The sequence below is a fragment of the Symphalangus syndactylus genome, chromosome X (assembly GCF_028878055.3).
Source record: "Symphalangus syndactylus isolate Jambi chromosome X, NHGRI_mSymSyn1-v2.1_pri, whole genome shotgun sequence".
Taxonomy (NCBI): Eukaryota; Metazoa; Chordata; class Mammalia; order Primates; family Hylobatidae; genus Symphalangus; species Symphalangus syndactylus.
The window spans coordinates 142,527,288-142,552,889 of NC_072447.2; the positions used below are offsets into that span (position 1 = coordinate 142,527,288).

General features: G+C 35.6%; 1 protein-coding gene across 9 annotated transcripts in view; it reads right to left on the minus strand.

The window, feature by feature from the left end:
- The window catches only part of MCF2 (MCF.2 cell line derived transforming sequence), a 122,801-nt gene that overhangs the window by 2,967 nt on the left and 94,232 nt on the right, over nucleotides 1-25,602 (minus strand). For 5 of the 9 annotated variants that reach the window (XM_055267372.2, XM_055267370.2, XM_055267373.2 and 2 more), the window contains 14 exons: nucleotides 22,944-22,981; nucleotides 20,366-20,454; nucleotides 18,335-18,401; nucleotides 17,494-17,609; nucleotides 17,306-17,375; nucleotides 15,050-15,142; nucleotides 11,041-11,133; nucleotides 10,097-10,222; nucleotides 9,188-9,409; nucleotides 5,137-5,229; nucleotides 3,668-3,746; nucleotides 3,044-3,116; nucleotides 1,644-1,753; nucleotides 335-447 (listed from right to left, as the gene is read on the minus strand). In XM_055267372.2, the coding sequence (XP_055123347.1) occupies nucleotides 335-447; nucleotides 1,644-1,753; nucleotides 3,044-3,116; nucleotides 3,668-3,746; nucleotides 5,137-5,229; nucleotides 9,188-9,409; nucleotides 10,097-10,222; nucleotides 11,041-11,133; nucleotides 15,050-15,142; nucleotides 17,306-17,375; nucleotides 17,494-17,609; nucleotides 18,335-18,401; nucleotides 20,366-20,454; nucleotides 22,944-22,981 (1,382 nt within the window). The remainder of the gene's footprint in view (nucleotides 1-334; nucleotides 448-1,643; nucleotides 1,754-3,043; nucleotides 3,117-3,667; nucleotides 3,747-5,136; nucleotides 5,230-9,187; nucleotides 9,410-10,096; nucleotides 10,223-11,040; nucleotides 11,134-15,049; nucleotides 15,143-17,305; nucleotides 17,376-17,493; nucleotides 17,610-18,334; nucleotides 18,402-20,365; nucleotides 20,455-22,943; nucleotides 22,982-25,602) is intronic. The other 4 variants (XM_055267371.2, XM_055267377.1, XM_055267376.1 and 1 more) reach the window with 2 other exon arrangements.

Sequence of the window (25,602 nt, forward strand, 5' to 3'; positions counted from 1 at the left end):
AGCCCCTTTGTTCTCTGATTTTATTTCACATGCTTGGATGGAAAACACAGTGGTGAAGCTCTACTAAATATAAAACTGGGATTTTAGAGATTTGGAAAGATTGACTATTTATTTCATCAACATCAGTAGAAGCTCTATGTATAGCTCAAACAGGTTCTACTTAAAGACAGAAGTATTTCCTGATGTTCATAATAAGATTTATTTCAGCTATTTTGGCAGTGGCATACTCCTAATGGCCTCAAGGATGCTGACAAAAGATTGCCCCTATGTGCTCCACCTATATTTCGTCAGTAAAACTCCCTCAATAATTTTAATTTAATATATTATTACTAACCATGAGGGGCCTATTTTCTTCTTCATTTTCATCATAAGTAGGGTAGAAATAGTTGCTTGACCATTCCTCAGGTTCTTCAGAGATTTCTGCAGATTGTGATGCCTCAGTCCAAACTATAAGAAAAGTATGGAATGTGGCAGTTACTTGATGGTGCTAATTTACCACAAGGTAAGAAGTAAAACTAGCTGTAATGCTTTAAAAAGTTGAATTCTAAAAAATGGATTAACCAATCTAATGTAAGCAGCAAGTTAACAGATCTCATCCTGGCCACATTAAACTATTCATGCAACCTTGGAAAAGTCATTGTCACCTTTCTCTAACTTGGTTTCCTCACCTGTCAAATGAAGGCATTAGTACTATGCTCTCTCCTTACTTCTTTGGGGGCCACAGCATAGATGACCTGGGGGAAGTGACCTTTAATTGGATAACTGGAAACTCAACAAGGCTATCATTACCTTTTTCTCCTCAACCAGTAGAGAACTCTTCCATATTAAGGATCATATTAAAGTGTTGAGTATCAGGCACTCTGTTAGGCATTTCTCCGAAGAAGTCTATGCTGTTGATCCTAGAGTTGTTTAGGTGATCCTCATGTATGCTTCTACAGCACTTTGTACTTCCCTGCTGTAACACTCACCACATTTACTTTTAATTGCTTGTTTAACTATCTTTCTATTCTCCTAGCTTCATGAGGATGGCAGCTGAGTGTATCCTAATTAGACTATATGCCTAGCACTTTGCATAACTCCTGGAATGCAGATCATGCTATGTCAATATTTGTTGAATTAAATAAAGTATTTAAAATCACTTCAAATAAAACCATTCACAGAGGAAGAATAAATATTCCAGCTGTTAATGACTCTTCTCTATTCATTAAACCCAGGGTAAGTGAAATGCGCATTCCTTGAAGCCAGTATATATGTTTTATTCATCACTATATCCTTTATAGCAGGGGTTCCCAAACTTGACCACACATCAGAATCACAGGGAAAGCCTGTTAAAACTCAAGTGGCTGGGCCTTGTTCCCAGAGTTTCTGATCCAGAAGGTCTGAATAGAGCAAGAGAATTTGTCTTCTGTAAAAGTTTCCAGGTGATGTTGATGCTGCTGGTCCAGGGACCACACTTTGACAACCAATACTCTCTAGTACCCATCGGATCGTCCTGCATATGCAAGACATGAGAGCCTTATAAAAATGGGTTAACTGTATTTTGTTTATACAAAAATACCAAGTGGGTAGATTTCCAAATTAATAATACAAGGTAAAAATTTGCACACCCATGAATCTCGTCTTAAGATGACCATGACACATACCTGTATTTGCTTCTGCCTGAACTGATGCAATTGCCTCACAGACCTCCACCACAGTGCTGGTGTGTTCCGATTCAGTTTCCTCAGTACTTATAAAAGCTCCCTGTTGCTTTCTGAAATAGTGATGTATAAAACTAAGTGAGCTTTTGTACAGTCTAAAAGTAAAAAGAAATTTAAAGTGGTATTTCTTCCATTGATACCAAGTGTTAAGAACATGCTGAGAATCCATCCAAACAGCCAATACTCCCTATTTAAATCTGTGTGGCAATAGGTTATAATATACAAAAGCTTAAATCTCAGATCCAAGCCAGCATGTTCTCTATTATGTAAGGAGAAAAACTACTCCCTTCTAGACCCAAAGTAGGTGTATTATATACAATCCCCGTTGCTCTGTGGACTTATAACATTAATGAATTAGGTAAGTTGTTGTACATAAATGAAGATGAAACCTTCAACTGATTCATATTGTTGAGTATGTACCAGCTACTATTAAGTCAATTACTGCATAAAACCTGAAGATGTTACTCCTATAATGTACGATAAAAGATTGAGTTTTTTGAACTCTGAAAGCTAAAGACTTTCTCTGTAACTTTTAAATAGTTCTGCTAAATCTCCACGTGAACCACCATATGTTCCATCTGATTTTAGCTACCTCAGAAAGATGACATGCAGCGAAGGAAAAAACAGTCTTTCTAATAAGTCATTCAATGATCACCACAGCATGCAGATGCTGCGTGGTGAATCTCTGTGCCAGGCCTTCAGAATCAATGAGAGAATTCTTTCTGCATATATGCAAATGTTCAGTGAGAACTCCACGTTTTGGAATTTCTAGAGGCAGAATACAATGACTACATCTCTAAACCCATACCAGTGTGCTGTCATATAGGACTGCCAGCTTCCTTAACGACTCCTGGTTGTGTCCAGGCTCGGTTCCCTCCCAGGATCCATACCTTCTCTCTCTGTAGAGAGAGGCCAAATCATCAGCAAGAGGTCCCCATCAAGGGACTGTAAAACTGTGAGCCAGTCCTTCATTTGCTCTATTCCCATATTCTTACAACCCTCTTTTTCCAATCAGATCAAAGGTGACCAAAAATACTTTGAAAAAAAAGGCTTATGAATACAGCCTCCTTTCCTGTCAGCCTACATGTAATTCTTCCAATGATATATTAAAAATAAAGCATTTTCAATCATGTTTAGAAATCAACCCAAGGGATAACTATTAAGAACTATCAGCCTCCAATATAAGGCTAGACCTGAGAAAATTATATGTTTATGGAATTTGATGAGTTATTGCTAAATCGGTGGATGGTTCTTGTCTGAGATACTTTAATTACATTGTTTCATGTTATATACAGAAAACAAAAGATTGCAGGAGTGATATTTCTTAAAGAATAATCACTTACTCATCATTCTGCTGAAGAGAAATCTGAATCTTATCCCGTTCTGTTAATTGATCCTGTTGCTTTCTTTTTTTAACTGAGAAATAAAACAAAGCATATTATCATTCAGAAGTCACACTTCTTACTTCCTTGAAGGCCAATGACTTTCACACACACACACGCATCCTTGCCATTAGACTTAACCTTCACAGACTTGAAATAATCAGAGGGAAGGCCAGTCTCAAGTTTGAATTTGGAAAGGTCTGAACCATATAATATTTTATTCAAGAAGTTCAAGTTTAGAAGTAGAACTGGCTCCCATTCCATCATTATAGAGCAATGATTACTAGAGATATTAAGCAGAGTCACCTCATGGAAAGGACTGGGAATTACCACAATCAGTTCACTGTGTTGCTTCTCAACTGCTTCTTAAGCACAAGGGTTCATTTTCTAGTGTAAAGTTCATTCTTCAAAATAGTTTAAACAACCCTCTGAATCTCAATCTCCTACTAATTAAATTAACAAATCTTCTCATTGTAATAGTATAAAGTAAATATCAGCCCCATTCTCTGGCAAAATAATTTAAGAATCTGAGTCAAAAAGCTGTTACTATACTTCTTGTTCTGAAGAATGCATGCTTGAATTTACCTGTCAAAAGTTCCTGCTGCTTCAACAAAATATTTCTTATTTCTTTTAGCCATGTCATCTTCACATCTACATTAGAAGCCTAAAGATTAAAAAAAAAGCAGGAGGGAGGTGGTACACATTTCCTTTTAAAAAGGATGTACTATAATAAAACAAATGTAATTGTGTACATAAAATATGATCTACTCCCTATAACACCATACTCAAATCCTAACCGTTTGATTGTTAAAATTTTTATGAAGCAAATAATTCGCTATGGGATTAGATGAAATAATATAGTCAGAACCATTTTTGCTGTAATCCCAGGACTTTGGGAGGCCAAGGTGGGCAGATCTCTTGAGCCCAGAAGTTTGAGACCAGCCTGGGGAACATAGGGAAACCCCATCTCTACAAATAATAACAATAATAATAATTAGCCAGGTGTGGTGGCATGTGCCTGTAGTCCCAGCTACTTGAGAGGGTGAGGTGGGAGAATCGCTTGAGCCTGGGAGGCAGAGGTTGAAGCGAGCCGAGATCACACCATTGCACTCCAGCCTGAGCAACAAGGTGAGACACTGTCTCAAAAAAAAAAAAAAAAAATCCATTTTGAAATTGCCCTTAAATAATGGTATAATAATGCTTGGATGAAACTGTGAAATATAATTTCACTTATTTTGTCTTTACAGGAGGATTCTTTTTAGAATATAATATTTTGATGTTTAATTTTAGTAAAATAAAACAAGCTCTACTATTTCTGAAAAGGCCATCTATTGCAGAATAACCTTGGTGACTGATGGTAACATGAAAGCCTCCTTAAATATCCTCCCATCACTTACAAGATGTTTGTTAAATGATACCAAATATTATATCTTAAGCAAGCCAAGAAAACATATTTTTATAGATTGTAGTCACCTAGTAAAGAATTACAACAAACAAAAAACACTGAGCATTTTTAACAGATAACAGCACATTGACAAGTCAAGATACAAATATTTATTGCAATGACAACACCCTCTTGAAATGTTCTGATTCCTCTTCCCTTCCCTGAAACATGTCGGACCCTATACAACTGGCCAGGGCTTTAACCATGTTCTTTAGAAGCAGAAAGCAAGTCTGAACTGTCACATCCCCATGTCTCATAATCAGGTACCCCTAGAATGCTTAGCATAAGACGAACTCAGAACTATTATAATTCCATAACTTGGAAATTTGATGGGGACAGAGAAGTACCTGCCAAGCTGTCAGCTCTAGTTGGTAAGTTTCCTATGTAGTTGTGAAAACTTGAAGCCCTAGAGAACACCACAGGCTTATCTCAATGTAACTGCTAGAAAACATTTAAATACATCACAAAGAATATTCAAATAATATTTAACTGACCTACATGAAAGGAGTGGAAATTTTGAAATGCGACCAAAATTATTTTTGTTGATAAATTCGGGCTTTTGTATTTCAATGCAGGTTTGGGTTTCTAGAAGAATTTTTAAATGACCAACCTGGACAATATAAACTTCTTCCTTTTCACCATACCAGATTTCAAACTTGCGGTTATCACCTTTTACATATTCAGTGATTCCAACTTCATCCATCTATGATAAATAAGTCAAAATTTTCATGAGCATTTTATTTTGCATATGAAATTACATTAAATCTACCCTATCATATTCTAAATGAAACAGAATTTCTCTTGGGCAGAAAAATACATGTTATATTAAATGAATATGAAATGATAATTACAATCATAGACGAGAGTATGTAAATGTTTTCATTGAACTATGCACTTTATAGTTCAGATTGCACGCTTCATTTCAGTGGTTGACACAAATGTTATAAATCTGAACATCCAAGTAGCCCATCTAAGATCTAATTATGTTATAAATTAATAGTACACTATTAAAACAAATTATTGGGTCAAATAGAAGTAATTAAACATCAATAAAGAAAAGCCACTGAAAATTAATTTAAATGGTTATTTAGAATAATCATTTGACAGATCATTTAATCTTACAAATTATAATTTATTTTGATAGAAGCCCTACAAGTTATAAACATCTAATTTATGGGACAGGAGAGAACCAGCCAGGTACACAAGGATCTCTCTATTTTCCACCAATCCCTTGGCCTTTCTAAAAAAAAAAAAAAAACAAATAATATGTAATGGGACATTGTTGTCTTTTTGTACCCAGTGAAACTTCTGTACACAATATCTCTTCCTTACCACAATTTTTTCTTTTCCTCAACGTGATTGTGCAAGTCATAAACTCTTCCATTTTCTTTCATCGTTTTCTGCTAATAGCTTGGCTAATTGCATTTTGGGTAATCTCACTCCTTTGCACAAACATTCTTTTAGTTCCTTTCTGCCTTCCTCTTTTCTTTCAATTCTTACCTAATTATCTAAAGGAGTATCTCACTCTCTGTTCTAGTTATGAGCCCCCCAAATGGCCCTAATTAGAGCTGATAAGCATTAAAGGTAGTGCTAGGGAGATCGCCATACCAAGGAGAAGAAAAGCACTTATGCTTAGAAACGTAATTTAACATAACACATTAATGAAAGAACCTGTAACATCCACCCTGAATGTAGTAAGAAGTTATTTTCACAATGTCCCAAACTATCTTTATATTCTCACTCCATCATTCCAACTAACCTACTTCTGCTCAAATATCACAATTTAAGATGAATAGTAATCTGATATTCAATATTTTTAAAAATTAATTTTGTTTCATTACATGGTTTTGTCTTAATAACATGATAAGCTGGAAGGCCCACAGGCTTTGAAGTTAGAGAGGTCTGGATTGGAATACATCTCTACCATTCACTAGCTAGGTGTCTTGGTGCAAGTTGCTTAACTTTTCTAAACTTCAGTTTCCTCAACTATAAAATGGAAAGAACACCTATTTCATAGGGTTGATATAAGGACTAAATAACATGGAGTAAATGCTTAGATCCTATAATGAGCTTTTTAAAGTATGAGTTTGCTTTCTACTCTTTCCCCTATTTAAATTGCAATTGTTTTATTTTTTTATTGCAAACATATAGTACATTATAATCGATTAAGCGAACTTTTCTGAGTTGCCCTAGAAATCTAACCATTATGTGTTGCACATAGTAAGGACTATGTGGAGGTTTGTTAAATTTTTAAAAATCAATGATAATAAACACATGAACTAAGGAATCTGAAGGACTCGAATCTCCCCATCTGGTCAACTTTGACTTTAGATAGGGCCTTTCCTTGCATATAAGCGGCCAACTTAAAATATAACATATAAATAATTAGAAAGTACATGGTCAAGCCATGGGATTCCAGCTTTGTATGGTGCAGTCAAAACAAGAGTTCATTTAAACTGAGAGACATAGACAAAGGCAACAACAGACACTGGGGACTACCGGAGGAGGGATGGAGGGAGAGGGACAAGGGTTGGAAAACTAACTCTTGGGGACAATGCTCACTACCTGGGTGATGGGATATTTGTACCCTAAACCTCAACATCATGCAATACAGCTAGGTAACAAACCTGCAGATGTACCCCCTGAATCTAAAATAAAAGTTAAAAAAAAAGTGAGAGAGAAGGTTCAGCAGTAGAATATCTGCAATGATCCTCTCTACCAAAGGTAAGACTTTGAAACTAATAACCCAAATTGTTAAATAACACATTGACTAGGAATGCTAGCAATTGCTTAATGCTGGAATCTCATGATAAGCAGGCAAGCAGAAGGGAGCATAGTGAACCCTAAGAAATATCCTAAGTTTTAGTGGTATCACCATTTTCCGAGGAATCCTGGTCTAAACGCTTGTAGGCATCACTGGCTAATATTTTTTATTAAGGATACTTGGCATTACTGGGGAACTAAAGAAGAATCAGAAAGATTTTCTTCCTTCAATGTCAGGTATTATTTAATTTTTGTAGCTAGTAAGTCATCAAGCCCATCTGTCTACCTTCTATTGAAATGTTTCTTGAATCTATCCCACCTTTTCTGTTTCCATGGTACCTATTGCAGTTTCAGTTTTCATGACTTAATCACCTAATATCCCCCTTACTTTAATGTACTCAAGAAACATTTTGTTGGCATTTCCATCACTGTAACAAATTAAAGGTAAAATAGAAAATTAATATGAAATAGAAATACTATATTAGGTAGAAATTAGGTCACCTCACGATAAAATGTACATCAAATGGATTTGGGTCAAATATGCCTATGAAGGTAAAGTACCTTCCCAAGGAAAAGGTATACAGACAGCAAGAGATGTGAACCCTCTCTGACATAGATTACAAATTTATGGTTCTCAATCAATGTTTATTAATTACTTAGAAGGCCCTTTGAGATTTGGGGGCTTAGAGGTGGACTGCTAAAATCAAAGGAGCAACTGGCCCTTTGTGATGAAAACAAGAGTTTTAAAGAAGCTGCTGTGGGTTCAGAGTGAAGCAGGGAAAATACACGATAGGAAGAACTACTTCTTTTTGACCCGACCCTGGGCAGGAACCTTGTTGGGAACAACTAGGGGCTGCTGACCCTATGGGAAGAATCAAAAGCAAGGCCTGCTTATAGGTAGTCTCCTAATACAAATATCTCACGCCTGTCTCAAAACATACTGCCTGTCCTCTTTATAACTGCTGCTGAAAACTTCATCGATTGTCAAATATACTGGCGATGAAAACTATGAAAGAACATGCTCATGAAAAGTAACTAACGTGATAGTGGTTGGGGAATTAAGGACAATTGTTTTCTCTATTTTTGAAATTTTCTGTGACAAACGCTATATTGGTTTTAGAATTTAAAATTCAAAAGATGAAATGCATTAGATGTAAAAAAATTCAAATTTGTCAATTATGGGTCTCATATGAATTGGAAGTTCTTCTTCTCTATTGGAGAAACCAGCTGTAAGTATCGTTGGGTTGTCAATAACTTCCCCAAACAATACTGTTCTCATTTTAATAACAAACTAATATTAGGACAAAATGGGGATTTTGTTTATAGGAGAGAATAAAGTAATTTTGAAAGATGGAACAGGACAGATATGGAAAGGATTCAGCTATAGGTGGCTTTGAACACCCAGGAAGGGTGCAGACGAGGAACACAGAAAGGAAGGTGGGGGCACGCTAAACACAAAAGTTATCCATTTTTAAATTGCATTGAGGAAAAGGAGGAAACTCTTTCCTCCCTGTCTCTCCTGTAGCATAAGGCTCCTTTCTAACAAGACCAAGAACTCCACCCAGTGTCACTCGAAAGAGAGTGCTTATGAGGAGGCTGGGACACTCCTTATAATTTTAAACTGTGCTCTTCAGGATGCTAGGGAGCCCCCTTGGGGAATACCTAGGATTGTAGTGAGAAGAGGGAGGAATCAAAGCTCTGAATTCCCTCACCTTCACTCCAAGCAGAGAAGTTATGATTCATCTGACTTCTACATAAGACTTAAGATTTAAAAAAAAAAACAAAGATGTGCAGCGAAAGTATAAAACCTACTCATTTGAAACAAAAAAAAATGTACAAACTGGGAGATACACACACACACGAAACAATACTACATTACCCGATACAAATTGTCTTACTTTCCAACAGTGTTTAAAACTGTATGATGGGTATCTATCAGAGCCTTCTCCACTTTCAACACGCCTTTTGCAAAAAACAATGGCTTTTTCATACAAGAAAAGGTGTCGCTGCATTGGTTTGAATCTAGCCAAATCCTTCATTTTTGTAGCACCTTTCTTGTGTCCTATCCAAACACTGAATCCACCTTGCATTATCATCTTGCCCAGTTCATTTAAGTTTCCCTAGAATGGAAAATCAAAACCCATTAGTAGAAAGCAAAGCTACATTCAGCTCTCTGACATCAACATGTTAGGGTTTAGCTTTAGCTACTAAAACCCTGAAGAATAATTTATGTTTTTTAAAAACTTAACTTTGTATGTTAAAACATGGCATGCACCACATAAGTACAAAATTACTGTGGGGGTGGGGGACAAAAGAAACTTCCTTTTCTCTGGCTTCATATCATCTGGAGGTATTTCAGCTAGGGTAAGTCTCCCCATCTCTTCTTCAATCCTGATTGGTGCATGATATATACCAGTTCAAGTTTTCCCACTGGGTGGAGCTAACCTGTTAAAAGGCTACACAAGTGCTAAAGATTTGATTCTTTTCTTTCCTATCTATTCCTATCTATAGGGGAAAGCAGCAATTATGGAACAATATGTTTTCTTAGCTGACTCAAACATTCCTTACGCAGGATCTCCCAGGTCTGGAATTGGGGGAAGACTGTTGGGGACAAAGGTTATCTCATAAATCCATTTGGCTGCTGATCTGAAGCTAATTCTCCACTTAGCATTATCAGTAGTAACATCAACTTTTGATCTCCATTTATCTGATTCTTATACATTATTTCTCAATTGGTTCCAGGAGGGGAAAAGGGACGTTGAGATGCTGACCCTCTAAAATTCCAACAATTATTAAAATGTGCTTACAATATAGCCATTTATTGCAATCTGATGCATAGAATCATTAACTGACTTCAGTAAATCCAGCATTGCATCCAGTGCCTCCTTTAACAGAGCAGATCCTTCACAGTCTTTGCTATATTTTAATAGCTCCTGTAATTAGAAATCAGGAATTAATATTAGGTAGATATTAATATCTGGTTGAAATGAATAAGTTTTTGGCTAACATGCTTTCAAGCTGGAATCCAAATATAATGTCACATTTTGGAGTAATTCCTTTTACGTGCTCTTTGCTGCAGTATATGTTTAATGGCTGTCAAAATAGAGGAAGTAGAAGAGTGACTGAATAGTATAAAACAAAGGACATTTAATGCTTCTGGAGTTGAAGTATAATAGCTATTAAGACACATCAGAGATCAATTTTTAAAGCCATTACACATAGGGTTCTTTTGTCCTCTACATACAGTAATTTGTTTTAGTCATGATGCACTCGTAATGCACATAGCATAGAATATTATGAAAATTCACTTTAAAACAAGCCGTATTGTATTTATACTTAACGCAAGATTCTAGCAATCCTTTCGCATTATACTAGGGGAGTGCCATTTGCATTTTTCATTAGGAAGGCCCTATGAAATGCAGCCTCAAAACTATAAGAAATATTTGCTTTGTTTAGTTCTTCTTACAAATATTTAAAGTTCTTCAGTAAAACATTGTGCGGAAATCAACACAACTTGTATGAAAAATTAAATAGCTAAGACTCCAGATATTCTCAGCCTGATATCTATGCCTATGGCATTTGTAGCCACAGTGAATTGATGGAGCACACTGCAAAATTCTGCCAAATCCAGCCTTCCCAGTCATTGAGCCTACCTATTTCTAGTGCTTCCTAATAAACTATTTCCTTTTTAATCGCTCTGCCATATCTGACTCAAAAAGTAAAGAAACAAACAAATGCTTCATATAATTACCTTCAACAATAACTGATATTTAGTGATTCGTTGCACTGGTTTGAGTAAATAGGAATCCAGTCTAAGTTTGTGATTTAACTTTCTTTGACATTCCTGTCATTAAAAGATAAATATCAATAAAATTAAATTAAGACATGCACCTGTGAAAATGCCAAGTGTTCATTGATGAAACCTAATGCCCCAATGTTTCTTACATCTCAAAGAATATTTATTGGAAAAATCACTGTTATAGTACAGAAATTATAAGACATAATATATCTGAAAAACTACCATAAACACTATTTCAAGGATTGGAGAGGTAAACAATTTCAACATTTCAAAGATTTAAAAGTTTTCAAATATAAATTCATATTGATGTGGAATGCTTAAAAGGTGTGAAAGCAGGGAATGACTATAGATTAACATGATTAAAACATTCTTTAATATATTCAAGAAAATTCACAGAAGACCAAGCTCTACAAGCCAGGGCTCAGAAAAGAAATTGGTTGTGCTGAATATAAATCAGACTGGATATGAGAACAAAATTTTTAATATAACAAGAAAAAGCCCTCATCAACTGGTGCTATACTTCAGCAATTGGCCCATTGCCCCTATAAATATAAGGGTCATGACGTTGGGTTCTGGGAACATTGTAGGGGCCCATAGTTAGGGCAAAATGCAGATATTTAGGATGAAATGTGCATAAAGCATAGAACACAAAGGGATTGGGGAAAAATACGCCTGAATAAGAACCATGGCTCTCCTCTGAATATGGGTAAAATCCAACATACAATCTAATTCAAATGAGAGTTAAAGATGGAGGACTGCTATTAGGTTGGTGCAAAAGTGATTGCGGTTTTTGCCATTACTTTCAGTGGTAAAAACCACAGTAACTTTTGCACCAACTTGATACATGCATTTAGATTTCCTCACTCATGACAACCAACTAAAATGATGGAAAAGTTATTTTACTAGGCAAAATCACAAAGTTATGAAGAAGATGAGCAAGGGGAAAACTTGCGCAAAATTTGGAAACTGGAAACCAAACTTAGAAGTGGTCAACAACCGAGCACACTGGAGAAAAGTGGATTTCAAGTTGGTGGAGGAAAAAGCCAAGGAACAACTCAATTTATGTTATAAACATCTCCTCCCTGCCCTCCACAAAGTCTCAGGGATTATAGACACCAAGTACCTCTGAAAGTGGGAGGTAAATGTGAGGTTCAAGAAAGGATGCTTGTTGAAAGTCTTTTTAAGAAGTAATTAGATAATAACAAGTGTTGATGAGGATATGGAGCAATTAATACCCTCATACACTGCTGTTGGAAATGTAAAATGGTGCAGTAACTTTGGAAAAGAGTCCAGCAGTTTCTCAAAAAGTTAAATGTAGAGTTACTATATGATCCAGCACTTTCACTCCCAGGTATATAGCCAAGAGGAATGAAAATACATGTCTACAGAAAAACTTATACAAAAGCATTCTCAGCAGCATTGTTCATAATAATCAAAAGGTAGAAACAATCCAAATGTGCATCAATCAATGAATGGATACATAAAATGCTATACATCCATATAATGGAATATTATTCAACCATAAATAGGAATAAAAAACTAGTACATGCTACAACATGGACGAACCACTAAAATGTTATGCTAAATGAAAGAAAGAAGTCAAACACAAAAGACCACATATTGTATGATTCCATTTATATGAAATGTCCAGAATAGGCAAATCTGTTGAAGACAGCAAGTAGATTAGTGATTGTCTAGGGCTGCTTAGATTGGGGAAAAAAGGGAGGGTAACTGCTAAAAGGTACTGGTTTCTTTTTAGTGATAAAAACATGGTTGTGCAACTTTGTGAATATAGTAAAACCACTGAATTGTATACTTTAAAAGGGTGAACTGATGGCATTTTAGTTATATCTCAATAAAGCTGTTACAAAAAGAAAATAAATGGCATGAAAACCTAAACAAAAGCAATAAGGCTCTCAGATAACCATACCACTTTGCACAGCTGGGTGCCTTCTCTTCGCTTCCTTTGGCAGAAAAATGGATGTTTATCTAGAAAGAGTAAAACACAGGGCCTATGGACTAAAGGATACAAGGTTCAACTTAGGGCAGAGTACCATATTGAAAAATATTCAAGTACTCTCCATGTTATATCTCAAACAAGTGACCCTCAGCCTTTTCTCCCAACTTGGCTACCACAACACTAGCATCCAGATCATTATACACAAGGTAGCAGTTCAAGGAATCTGACCAGCCTAATAGAAATGCTCTAAAGATACAGGTATTTGGGAATCCCTTCAAGCAAATAGCTTGAGACGAATAACTCAACAATGAGGATCATGCTCAATAAACCCACATATGTCCTGGAAACTTCCAATGAGCTTTTTAGTGTTTACTCCTAATGTAAGTGGACAAACAAGTATCACCAGACATTTGAGGAGAGCATCAAAGATGGGTAATAGGAACCAAACAAAGAGAAATAGAAGAAAAAAAGCAACGTGAAGACAACAGAAGCTGGGCAGGGAGAAGAAAGTCATTTTTAAAAGAAAAATCTATTATCATCTTTGTATAGATGAATGAAGATACTGAATTCATAAAATGAATATAGAATTCTATTAAAAGAAACATTGAAAAAACAGAAAAAGGATGAGGGCCCTTCAAAATTAAAAACACAATGGCAGAAATGGAAACCTCAATAGAAGGACTAGAAAGTAGAGTAATAAGACAAAGAATGGAAAATAGAAAAGATGAGATAATTAGAGGACCAGTCCAGGATATGAAATATCTGTACAACGGAAATTCCAAAAAGAGCAAATGGAGACAATTGGGTGGAGGAAATCAAAGAAAAACTCCAAGTAAATTTGGACAGGAGGTTCCAAATTCAAAGTTATCACCCTAATACTAGCATAATGGATAAAAATAGTGCCAACATCTGAACACTAAAAATAAAATAAGTTTTCATAAGCTTTCAGAGGACAGAAACTAAGTCACCTACAAAGGAACAAAAATTAAAATGGCATCAGGTTTCTGAATAGCAACACTGGAAGCTAGAAGACAATCAAGCAATACCTTCAAAATTCTGAGTATAATTATTTCTTACCTAGAATTCTATACACAGCCAAACTAGCAATGAAGTCTTAGGGTAGAATAAAGATATTTGCAGGCACATACACTCTCAAAAACTTATATGTTTTGTGTACACTTTCTCAGGAAAACTACTGGAGGATGTGTTCCACCAAACAAGGGAGGTAAACAAGAAAGATAAAGACATGGCACCTAGGAAGGAGGAGAGCCTATGCAACAGACAGGTGAGGAGAGTTCCAAAAATTATGTTCACCAAGATCCCCAGATGACAGCTGTGCAACAGGCCTAGTGAGTCTAGACAAGCAAGACAGAAAACTCCAGGAGATATTTCTTTAAGAATATGAAATTCAGAGAAAACAGAATGTGTTTAAATGTAATAAGAAGAGATTTTTGTAACTCCCACATCTGGGAGAGGTTGGGGTAGAATAACGATAAGTATCTAGAAAACTGAGTAAAAAGACCATTGCGAGACAAACAGAAGGGAAGGAAAAGCAACCCTATTATACCACATGATTCATCTGAGCAAAGAAATCACATAGTCTTAATTTAACACTGTATATCAATCTAACCAAAATTACGATATGACTACAGTGGAGATTTTGAGAGAAAAGAAGTATATTTGTATATGTGGTAGTTGGGTGGGGGGGCCATGAAAGAGAGCTAAATCTTCATCTTCCATAGTATAAAGGATAAAGATAAGCATGTCATTTGGAGCTATGGAGGTAAATACCACAGGATGTAGCTAAAAGTGCTGAAAGTGTTTGCCTCTGGGAAGTTACAAATGTGTTTGTGTGTGTTGGGGGGGAGGGTGGATTTGCTCTTTAACTCATATACGTATATGCACATGTAACGTACTTAAAGTAGAAAATGAATTTATAATTAAGAAATATCCCAATATCTTCCAGAAAGAGTATATCCAATACTTGAATAATTACTGTACCTGGAAAAATGCGCATTCTGAATACTTCCTCCAAATTGTTTCTGATCTGGGCTTATTCTGACAATATTTTGCATACATCTGAAAATCATCCTTCTGGGATAAAAAACAAATTCAAATGTATTACTAATTTGTGAATATGACTTTTGCCATCAAGAAAGGCTAAACAAGAGTGTAACCAAGCATCCTAGGAAATGTGGCCTAAAGGGCCTACTGTACTAGCAGCTGGTCAAAAGCCTTTTTTATGTTCCAAGAACAGCACGCCCATTGCATCTGGTGGGAGGACACATAATTATCTAAGTAATATCAGAACTTCCACTTGCCAAGCTTGAGGCTTAGATGGAGTCTTCTCTGTCTGAACTATAAAAACCTACTTTTTGCATAATGATGAACTAATAGGGTGCCAAGAAATATATTCTGTTATTAGTCTCTTGATTCCCTAGTGAATGAACTTGTAGCTGACTTCCAAGTTAGAGCCTACAGTCCTAGGTTCATCACTGGGACTTTAATTGTAGCATAATCCATTTAGGCACTTACGCAATTCTCTCTCCCTGGAATCCTCTTTCTACGACCCTCATGAATGGGCTACCTCCTACTCATTATTTAACATTTATCTCATGAGTTATCTCTTCTATAAAACCATTGCTTATACCCGCATTCTATGTAAGATGCCCATCTTCTGGATTTTCCCGGGACCATTTGTATATTTCAAATCTAATGCAACTCACCTTCTACACAATTAATAATTTCCCTGTTTTTATACCTAAATAGATTTGGGTTTGGTAGTCACATTATCTGGCACAATGCTTGGTACATAGTAGGTGACCAGTAAATGGTTGTTGAATAAATAAACAATTCATCAATAAACATTTATTAAACCACAACTGGTTGCTAAGAATGCTGCTAACCTAATGAGACATACAACAATATATAGGATATGGACTCTGGATCTAAGGGCTTTCCATTAAGTTTGGGAGAAAATTCACGTATACATGTAAAGGTGCACAAGCACAGTAAACAAAATCTCCAATGAGTAGGATAGACATTACATACTATAGAGTCTAAAGGAATGATAAACTGCTATTGCTTGAGGAAGTTAGGAAAGAATTTGGTCATAATTTAAATGTGTTTAAAGTTAGAACATCTTAGCCAGGCGTGGTGGCTCACGCCTGTAATCCCAGCATTTTGGGAGGCTGAGGCGGGAGGATCACAAGGTCAGGAGATCGAAACCATCCTGGCTAACACTGTGAAACCCCGTCTCTACTAAAAATACAAAAAAATTAGCTGGGCGTGGTGGTGGGCGCCTGTAGTCCCAGCTACTCGGGAGGCTGAGGCAGGAGAATGGTATGAACCCAGGAGGCAGAGGTTGCAGTGAGCCGAGATCGCACCACTGAACTCCAGCCTGGGTGACAGAGTGAGACTCCATCTCAAAAAATAAAAAATTAAAAAATTAAGTTAGAACACGTTGAGCAAGGTTGACGCACAGTTCTTTCTTATTCTCTTCTCATGTCATAAACACTTTCTGGGATAAGACATCTATTTTGAAGCTTTCAACAATCACCTCTATTGAATTAACTCTTAAATCAAGACAAAACTGATCTTTCAGGAAGAAGAGAAACTACATAAGCAGAGAAGCATAGACAAAAAATATTCTAAAAGAAAACTAATGGAGGAGAGTATGATCACTAACCTGGGATGTCAATTGTATTAACCATACTCAGGACACAGAGGAATGGGCCTCCCTAAATGCTTTTGTTGAATGAAAAGAACTGACAGCTCTCTGTTTCTGTGAAGTTCCTGTGATGGATGCCTTGGTGGCTGAAAGTCACACTAGATCCAATTCTAAAACTTTACATGTATTTTAATAAGACAAATACTATAAATAATAAGGTGTTTTTAGGCAAAAAAAAAATTAACCAAGCCCCAGATGGTTTTGTTATGATGATCCCAACTCTTACATTTTCATAGCCAGGATGGTCCCTGGATTACTAGGATTACCCAGGAGTCAGTGTTCAAGAGCTGAGCCACTGAAGCATTTGGTACCACAGAATGGAATGGGTATTTTTATGCTCTGGATATCCCAGTGCATCTATTTCTGCAGCAAAACTTGGTTTGGTATTAAATACTTGCTGGAGTAATATATCTTCTCCAAAAACATAAAGACATAAAGTACCTATCTTGTCTCCAAATCTGTTCTTATAAGTGAGTTGCTATTTTGGTGGTGCATATTTATATATTTTAAAAAATAATTTAACTAACCCTTTCCAGGAAACAAGGTCCCACTCTTTCTGGAGCATAAGCACAATTTTCCAGGTTGCTCAAGAAAATGCTGTGAAAATTTCAGAGAAAAAAAATTACATGATTTTATGTGAAATATAATAAACTGGTAAAGAGAGCACTTTAAATAGTTTTATAAAAAATAAATATTCATTTCAGCAATTACATACTCATTATGGAATTCATATATTTCTGCCATGTTTCCAAAGAGAACGTCCTTTTTATTTCTCAGGAGAGGTGGCATAAGATCAAACATCTCTGGATTATCCATCTCCGCTCTGTAACCCTACTCAAAATAAATACATTCATGCATTTTAAAATATTTACATGCACATTTGATTGGGCTACTAATGGTGTAGGTACAGCAGAATATTAAGGGATTTGAGGGTGAAGTTTTTTGAATTTTATTTCAATTTTAATTCAATTCAAATCTCCTACTTCCCAAAGTTATCCATGATTTTTTTTTTTTTTTTAGAAGGCAGGACAAGGAAAGGAAGTCAAGTTTTCCAATCAAATAGGCAGAATAAAGTAATAGCTCTTTGGCCTTCAGAGTAGCTTGTAGTGTAGGAAACAAGCTAGAAACCAAGATAAAAACATAGATTACAGGTCATCAGCTTCTCCTTAAATTGGCAATACGTGTTTAGGTTTTTTCAGACCAAATTAATATCATGGCATTTTTGTCAAAAGAATATTTTATCCCATTCTCAGTTTTTTACATCACAATCTCTAAATAGCACCCTGGGAATAATTGTAACAATCGGCTGTATCCCTAAGAGAACATTTTCTCTTCTGTAATAAATTCTGAATCAATCACTCCCATTACTGAGGGAGAGCCTGAATGTGCACGTTTAACCACCATGCTGCATCAAACAACAAAAGAAATGCCCACTGCTGCCATATGACAACCAAGGAAGGAGACGGAAGTAGAAGATTGCCCCTAAACACTTTCTAATGAATGTAGCAAGGGATCATTCGGGAAAAGATAGGGCAAATACAATTTGAGTTGCTTACCAACAAAACAGTATACAGTTCTTGAACATAAACTCTCTCAGTCTGTATCAGTTCATTTAGTACGTGGCTAAAATGAAAAGACCATATTTATCAGTTATTTTATTACTGAGATCTATATTGCAATGTTTCAAGTATTATCATCATGAGAAGGTAAAAATAGCTAATGCATAGGAATTATCAATGGTTTTTGTTTTAGCATCAAAATATGAAACTACTTTTATGGTTTCTAGAATAAAAACTATATATATATATAGTCTTATGGGTGGTTTTTATTCATTACATTTATATTCATTATATATATATAACATATATATATATCCCGCTTTCTTTCATATATATATATATATATATATATATATATATATATATATATACATATATACGCTCAAGGGTTACTATTAGCTTTAAAGAACTTTATTTCTAACTCACTGAGATTAGGAATAAATGTACTAAAAACTCACAATAACTGTTCCTAAATGTCTGAGGTTTTTATTGTTTTGGGGTAGCATAGTTTATGAACTTTAATACCCTTTTTTTCCCTAAAAAATAAGTATTAGCATTTTAGGCACTATTTTTCCCTTTTCCCAGTAATGTTCTGAAATTTTCTCAAGAAGGCAGTAGATTTTTTTACCCTGGTCTCCCCAAGTGTAGGTCATATTTATATTTCCATAATGTATATATATATATATTTTTTGAGACGGAATCTCACTCTGTCACCCAGGCTTGGGTGCAGTGGGGTAATCTCGGCTCACTGCAAACTCCACCTCCCGGGTTCAAGAGATTCTCCTTCCTCAGCCTCCCTAGTAGCTGGGATTATAGGCGCTCACCACCACACCTGGCTAATTTTTGTATTTTTTGGTAGTGACGGGGTTTCATCATGTTTGTCAGGCTGGTCTCCAACTCCTGACTTCAAGTGATCCACCTGCCTGGGCCTCCCAACACGCTGGGATTGCAGGCATGAATAACCACGCCCCACCTGTTTCTGTAATACTTTTGTTTACTGTCTCTGGAAAATAAAATATATTTTCCTTTCAATGTGATTTCCAATTGACATCATATTTAAAACTCATTTCCTTTGTCCCCAGTATAAGTAATCCATTTGATTTAACTTATACTTTTGGCTTTTTTTTCTTTTTCTTTTTGCATATTAAAGCATTTAACATTTGAGAGTCTTACAGTATATATATGTGTGTGTGTATATATATATGTATCTCATACATACATATGTATACATGCAACTTGCTGCAAAATGCTTGCTAATTACAACTGTAATATAAAATCAAAAAGATGAATATTCTTATGTCTAGAATATTAATATACCATTATAACAGTGAACAAAATAATTATTAACATCTACAAAATAACATTGTATCAATCTGTATAATCCTTTGTAATTTTTTATGTACCACTCTATTCATTTTGAATACCAAAATTTGCTAAGAGAATAGATCTTAAGTGTTCTCACCACAAAAAAAAAATGGTAACTATGTGAGGTGATAGATGTGTTAACTAACTTGATATGGTAATCATTTCACAATATATACACATACCAAAGCATCACATTGTACACTTCAAATATACATAATTTTGTCAATTATATATCAATAAAGCTGAAGAATTAATAGATAAGCTAATTACCATTTGATCATTATACATTGTACACATGTATCAAAATTTCACACTGTATTCCATAAATATGTACAATGATTATGTGTCAATGAAAAATAATAATAAACCTTTTTTTAAGAATGATAAACAAAAATCTCCATTTTATTTCAGTCTGGGGGAAAAAAAAGAAGATACCAACATTCTGAAAAAGTTTAGTTAATTTTCTTCAAATCACATAAACAGGCCATAGGTTGGCTGGGCCTAAATCCTGGACTTCTGACACCTAAACTAATGCTCTTTTCATCACACCCAGTAAAACCCCATTCTGTGAACTCAAATTTCTAATCACATTGGCCTTGAACACTGAACCAGACTCCCACAGTTAGATGTGTATGTGAGTTTATATTAATAAATAAAGGATACTTCTTTAAAACATCCAAGCTATTGCCATTGTCCAAACTGGAGGATTCACCAGAACTTCTCTTCTCCTGACAATCATGCAACACTTCAATCTGAAATACAGAAAATAAAAGTTAAATTAGCACCTTTGTAGGTATAATTCTTCTTCAAGGCGATCCAGCTCAAATTAAGTTTATTCTAGGTCCTAACTCTGAAGATAAATTGAAAAATAAAACTATGATTTTTTTTCAAAATAACTTTGATACGTACTAGTAAAAAGTGATTTGAGTTGCCTAAGAAAACAGATTTAAGATACTAATTAGAACTTATTTTATGTATTAACTCTTTATTTATATGGCATTCTTAGAAAATAAGGTTGATTCATAAAAAGTTAATTTTCTAGATAACTAAAGGGTATTCATTGAAGAACCAATCATCTTTTTAACCATAGTGATTTTTGATGGAAACCTTTCTAGAAAATATTACATGAATCCTGGAATTCTTTAATCAAAGACACACGACATAACTGATCCTTTTCCTTTTTTTTTTTTCTAAGATCTGGGTTAAGCTAGAAGAACATTTTCCTAATGATTCGATGGCATCATCATAAGCTTGAATATGATAAAATCTAATGCTGTGCTGCAGGGATACCTGCAGAACTCTATTCTTTCTTGAAATAACTGTAACCTGTACATCTCTGTCTCTACTCCCTGCCACATGTTAGTCGCTGTAAGTTGCCTCCCTAATTCTAATAAATTGCCTTATTTTACAGACTCTAAAGGACCTGGACTGGCCTACCGAGTCAACTGCAAAAGATTTGTGATGATTATTTCTTTTAAGAAGCATTTGAAGTGTATTCCTGGTATCCAATCTCAGCTGTATTGGACAGCTGAGCTTGCCAAAAGCCTGACCTCCAAGTAAATGTAACATTTCTTTGTGACAACTAGAACCCAAAATGAAGTACAGTATCTATCAGCTAAATATTTCCCCAAAATGTGACCTACTTATTACAAATGAAAGAAACAAACGTGTATTACGACTTTCTATATATTAGGCACGCATAGTCCTAGGTGCTTAACACATATTATATTTAATCCAAACAGCATTTAGCAAGCAATGGCATTCTTTTCCTCATTTTAAATATAGGAAAACTGAGGCTTGGAGAGATTTTACAACATGTACTACTACAGAATTTGGCATTCACCCTGTTTCTTTCTTGAAACCAGAAGTTGTGGCTGTACAAAATAATAACCAGGCCTGGTATATCAGTATAGACCATTCACTAGGCTGCTATTAATTATATTAAAACTTAGAGCATTATCATATGCCACACATGTTCAAAGTGCTTCACAAATATTAGATTATTTTATCTTTAACTCCATGATGAGAGTGTTCTATTTTTATGCCCATTTTATATACGGAAACTGAGTTCCAGAGAACTTACCCAGGTTTATATAGCCAGTAAGTGATGGAACTGGGATTATAAGCCAGGCAGTCTAGTTTTACAATTTGTACCACTATGCTATACTGCCCCTTAAAAATATGTTCTCATCTTCATTTACCACAAAAAAACACACGAAGAAAATGTGGGGTCTTGGGAACTGGGAGCAGTGGCTCATGCCTGTAATCCCAACACTTTGGGAGACCAAGGCAGGAGGATCACCTGAGGCCAGGAGTTTAAGATCAGCCTTGGCAACATAGCAAGACCCTGTCTATCAAAAAAAGTGTTAAAAATATTAGCCAGGCATAATGGCCCATGCCTGTAGTCTAAGATACTCAGGAGCCTGGGGTGGTAGGATTTCTTGAGCCCAGGAGTTTGAGGCTGCAGTGAGCTATGATCGCACCACTGTAGTCCAGCCTAGGCAACAGAGCGAGACCCTGTCTCAAAAAAAAAAAGAGAGAGGAAAGAAAATGTGGGATGTTGTAGCTATGATGAGTCTACTTCTTTACAGATATCTTGTATCTAACAATAAGTAAGTAGATTGGGTACAGTGATGCACACCTGTAGTCCCAGCTACTCAGGAGGCTGAAGTGGAAGGGTGGCATGAGCCCAGGAATTAGAGGCATCAGTGAGCTATGGTCACCCCTGTGAACAGCCACTGCACTCCAGCTTTGGCAACATAGTGAGACCCTGTCTCTAAAAAATTTTAAAAACAACAACAAAAAAGAATGTATATCTTTTTTGAGCTAAGAGTTAGCCTCTGCATGGTCCATTAGAACCTGTCCTGTGTGCTTCACACTTGTAGGACTGGAATTGCTCATGAAAGAAAGTTTATTCTGCACAAAGGTGCAATGCTTATTTATGATTATTGAAGTGCTGGTGGGCGGTGGTAAAAAGAAGCTGGAACATATACAAGATGTTCTACAGAAATGATTCTAACCTTGAGCCAGCACTTGAGAAACAGCTCATACTGAGAAACTGGCGTATCTGGGGATATGCCAGTAATGCAGTGAAACACAATGCAGCAACAGCTTTTTTTCTTTTAAATAGTCTTTCAAAGACACAATATTTGTCTAGTGAATGAAAAATATGGTTTAAGGCTCATACCAACTCTGCAACTAAAGCAATAAAGTCAATTTTGAATTAATTAATGATATTTACTTTTAAGTTGCTCTGATTTTGTCTCCAAGTCTTCTTCCCTGGTAGAGAAATGTGAAAGAAGAATTTCAAACCAGAATTAAAGTCAGCACTTTTAATAGAAATACATATATATTTATTAAATAACTTGAGTTAATATTCCAATATGTTTATATTAGTATTTTAAAATCACACGAGAGAAGATAATGTTTGGTTGGACTTACTCACATGATTTCAGCTTCTTATTGAGCATGATTTTGCTATGTATTCACCCATTCTCTCATTCATCAAACATTCACTTACTTGCCAAGCATTGAGGTAGGTGTTAGTGCTCATAATTATTTGCAGATTTAGTATTCATTCTGACACAAAAACATTTAATCAAATTGTAGCTCATTGATTAACTCAATCAAAAAGAATTTTGAAAAAAATCTAAGTTTAATCTACTAATTAGAGCATCTACACTTATTTGGCACTTTCTACATATTGAGCACTGTTCTAAGAGCTATGCATATATCTTCTTTTTCAATACTCAAAATCATCCTAAGAGGTAGGTAACAACTTCTAGCCCTATCTTCTAGATAAGGAACTAAGGTTAGTATCTTGTCCAAGAAGCAGAGGTGGTATTCAAATTCATATAATCTATTCTCAGAATGTTTCTAACCACCATGTAAACATTTCCAAAGCATGATAAAATGTTAAACATGTCATCAAAATTCAAAGCTTTCATCTTTATTTTTTAAATATTTAGTTTAAAAAGGGTGAGCCACTGTATTATTAAGCAAGGAATCCAGATGTTCCTACAAAGCCAAAGGCACGGTCCAACCAAAGACTAGATTGTTTAGATCCTAATTCCCAGGGCTGCTGAAAAGGCTGTTGCTCACACAGGCTGCATGAGACTCCTCTCTCCATGAAAGGAACAAACCTTTTGTCCTTCCCTCCTCAGCAGGAGCCAGTTACAGGCACACTCAGGAAAACGAAGGGCTGCTATGTTCTCTAGACTCCATACTTCACTTTCACTTATTAAAATATACTTTCTATCTAAACTTCAAGTTTATATCATCATATATGTAAATATATATTAAACTTGGAATTATACAAAATTAATTTCTCAGTGGATACTAATATGCTCCACTTCAAAGAAGCCTGTTCTACAGAGATCCAAACTTATTTCTAAAGGTAACTTAAGAGGCAATTATTAGTTTTGCCAATTAATTCTTTGCAAATACATTAAGAGATACAAAATAAATATATGCACAACTTATGAGAAACACATCTTATTCTTCAAAGCAAGGTAGATGTATTCATTTTTAACAATATAAATACATACAAAATGATTGAGCACCTACACCATATGCTAAGCTCTGTGTTTGGGGATACAAAGATGAACTCACACAGTTTCTGCCCTTACAGAGCTTAGTTTAGCAAGAGAGACAGAAAGCAGACAATTCCACTAAAGCCAAGAAGAAATTTGAGGGTACTTGTTATCACACAGCATGAACACCTAAGCAAACAGGGGTGCAGAGAAGGAGGAGATCTGGGGAGGAAAAGCTTACCTGAAGGAAGTGGCCTAGAAATAGCAAATCTGATGGAGGAGTAGAAGCTAACGTGTGGGAAAGGGAGAGGAAAGGAAATAGTGTTCTAGAGAGAGAACAGTGTGTGTCATGTCCACAAAGTAAGACACCTAGGAAAGGGAAGAAAAAGTGGGCAGGGTAAGTGGAAGAGACAGAAAGACTGTCACGGTTACCAAGGCCAGGATGATGTTAGCTTGGATTAGGAAAGCGGCAGTAAGGATAGCAGTGGGGATGAAAAAAAAAGTGAATGGATTCGAGAGAGATACTTAGTAGGCACAAATCCACAGGATATAGAATTTTTGACCAATTAGAGGTAGGGCATAAGTAAGGAGGAACCAAGGTCCCAGGCTTGGGCAACTGAGGAAATCATAGTGCCATTCACCAAGATGAAGAGTAGAAAGATTGCAGGAGAGATGAGTTAATCTGAGGTATGTTGAGTCTGAGTTGCCTATGGGATATTCAAAAAGGCAAATTATAAACAGAGGTCCAAAGCTTAGAAGAAAGATCTAGGCTAAAGATCCAGATTTAGGGGCTCAAGTCACATTTTACATTTTATTCCTCGCTGTCAATGTCTCTCATTCTCCATAACTACACTCTATATTCAATGTTAATTCTACAAATATTTATTACATCTTGCTAAGTGCCAGGCCCTGTGCTAGGTGCAGAATTATATTTGATGCAAAAAGAAAAAAAAACTAAAATAAAAGCAAAGAACAAAAAAACAGTTTGACTCATTTTTATGAGAAATTAATACTTATGTTTTGAGTTGACCAAATTTTATATATTTGGCTTAGCGATTAAAAGTCTTAAGAAATTCTTTGGAATGGATTGTTACAATCCCTATTACTCATACAGCAATTAGGTACAATGAACAAGGTTTGTAGCATAAATAATGTTTTGATTTAATTTACAAAGCATGATTTATAATAGATAAAAACATTTATCCATCCATGTCACTTATTTATTAAGCTGCCTTCATCCTCATAAATACATTAGGCAGTCTCGAACTGAAGCAAATCCAAGCTACTCCTAACAAAAAGTTGGATCATGAAGTATCTTAAACAAAAGAAGGCCTGATTCATTTTAGCATCGCCAATTGTTTTTCTTTA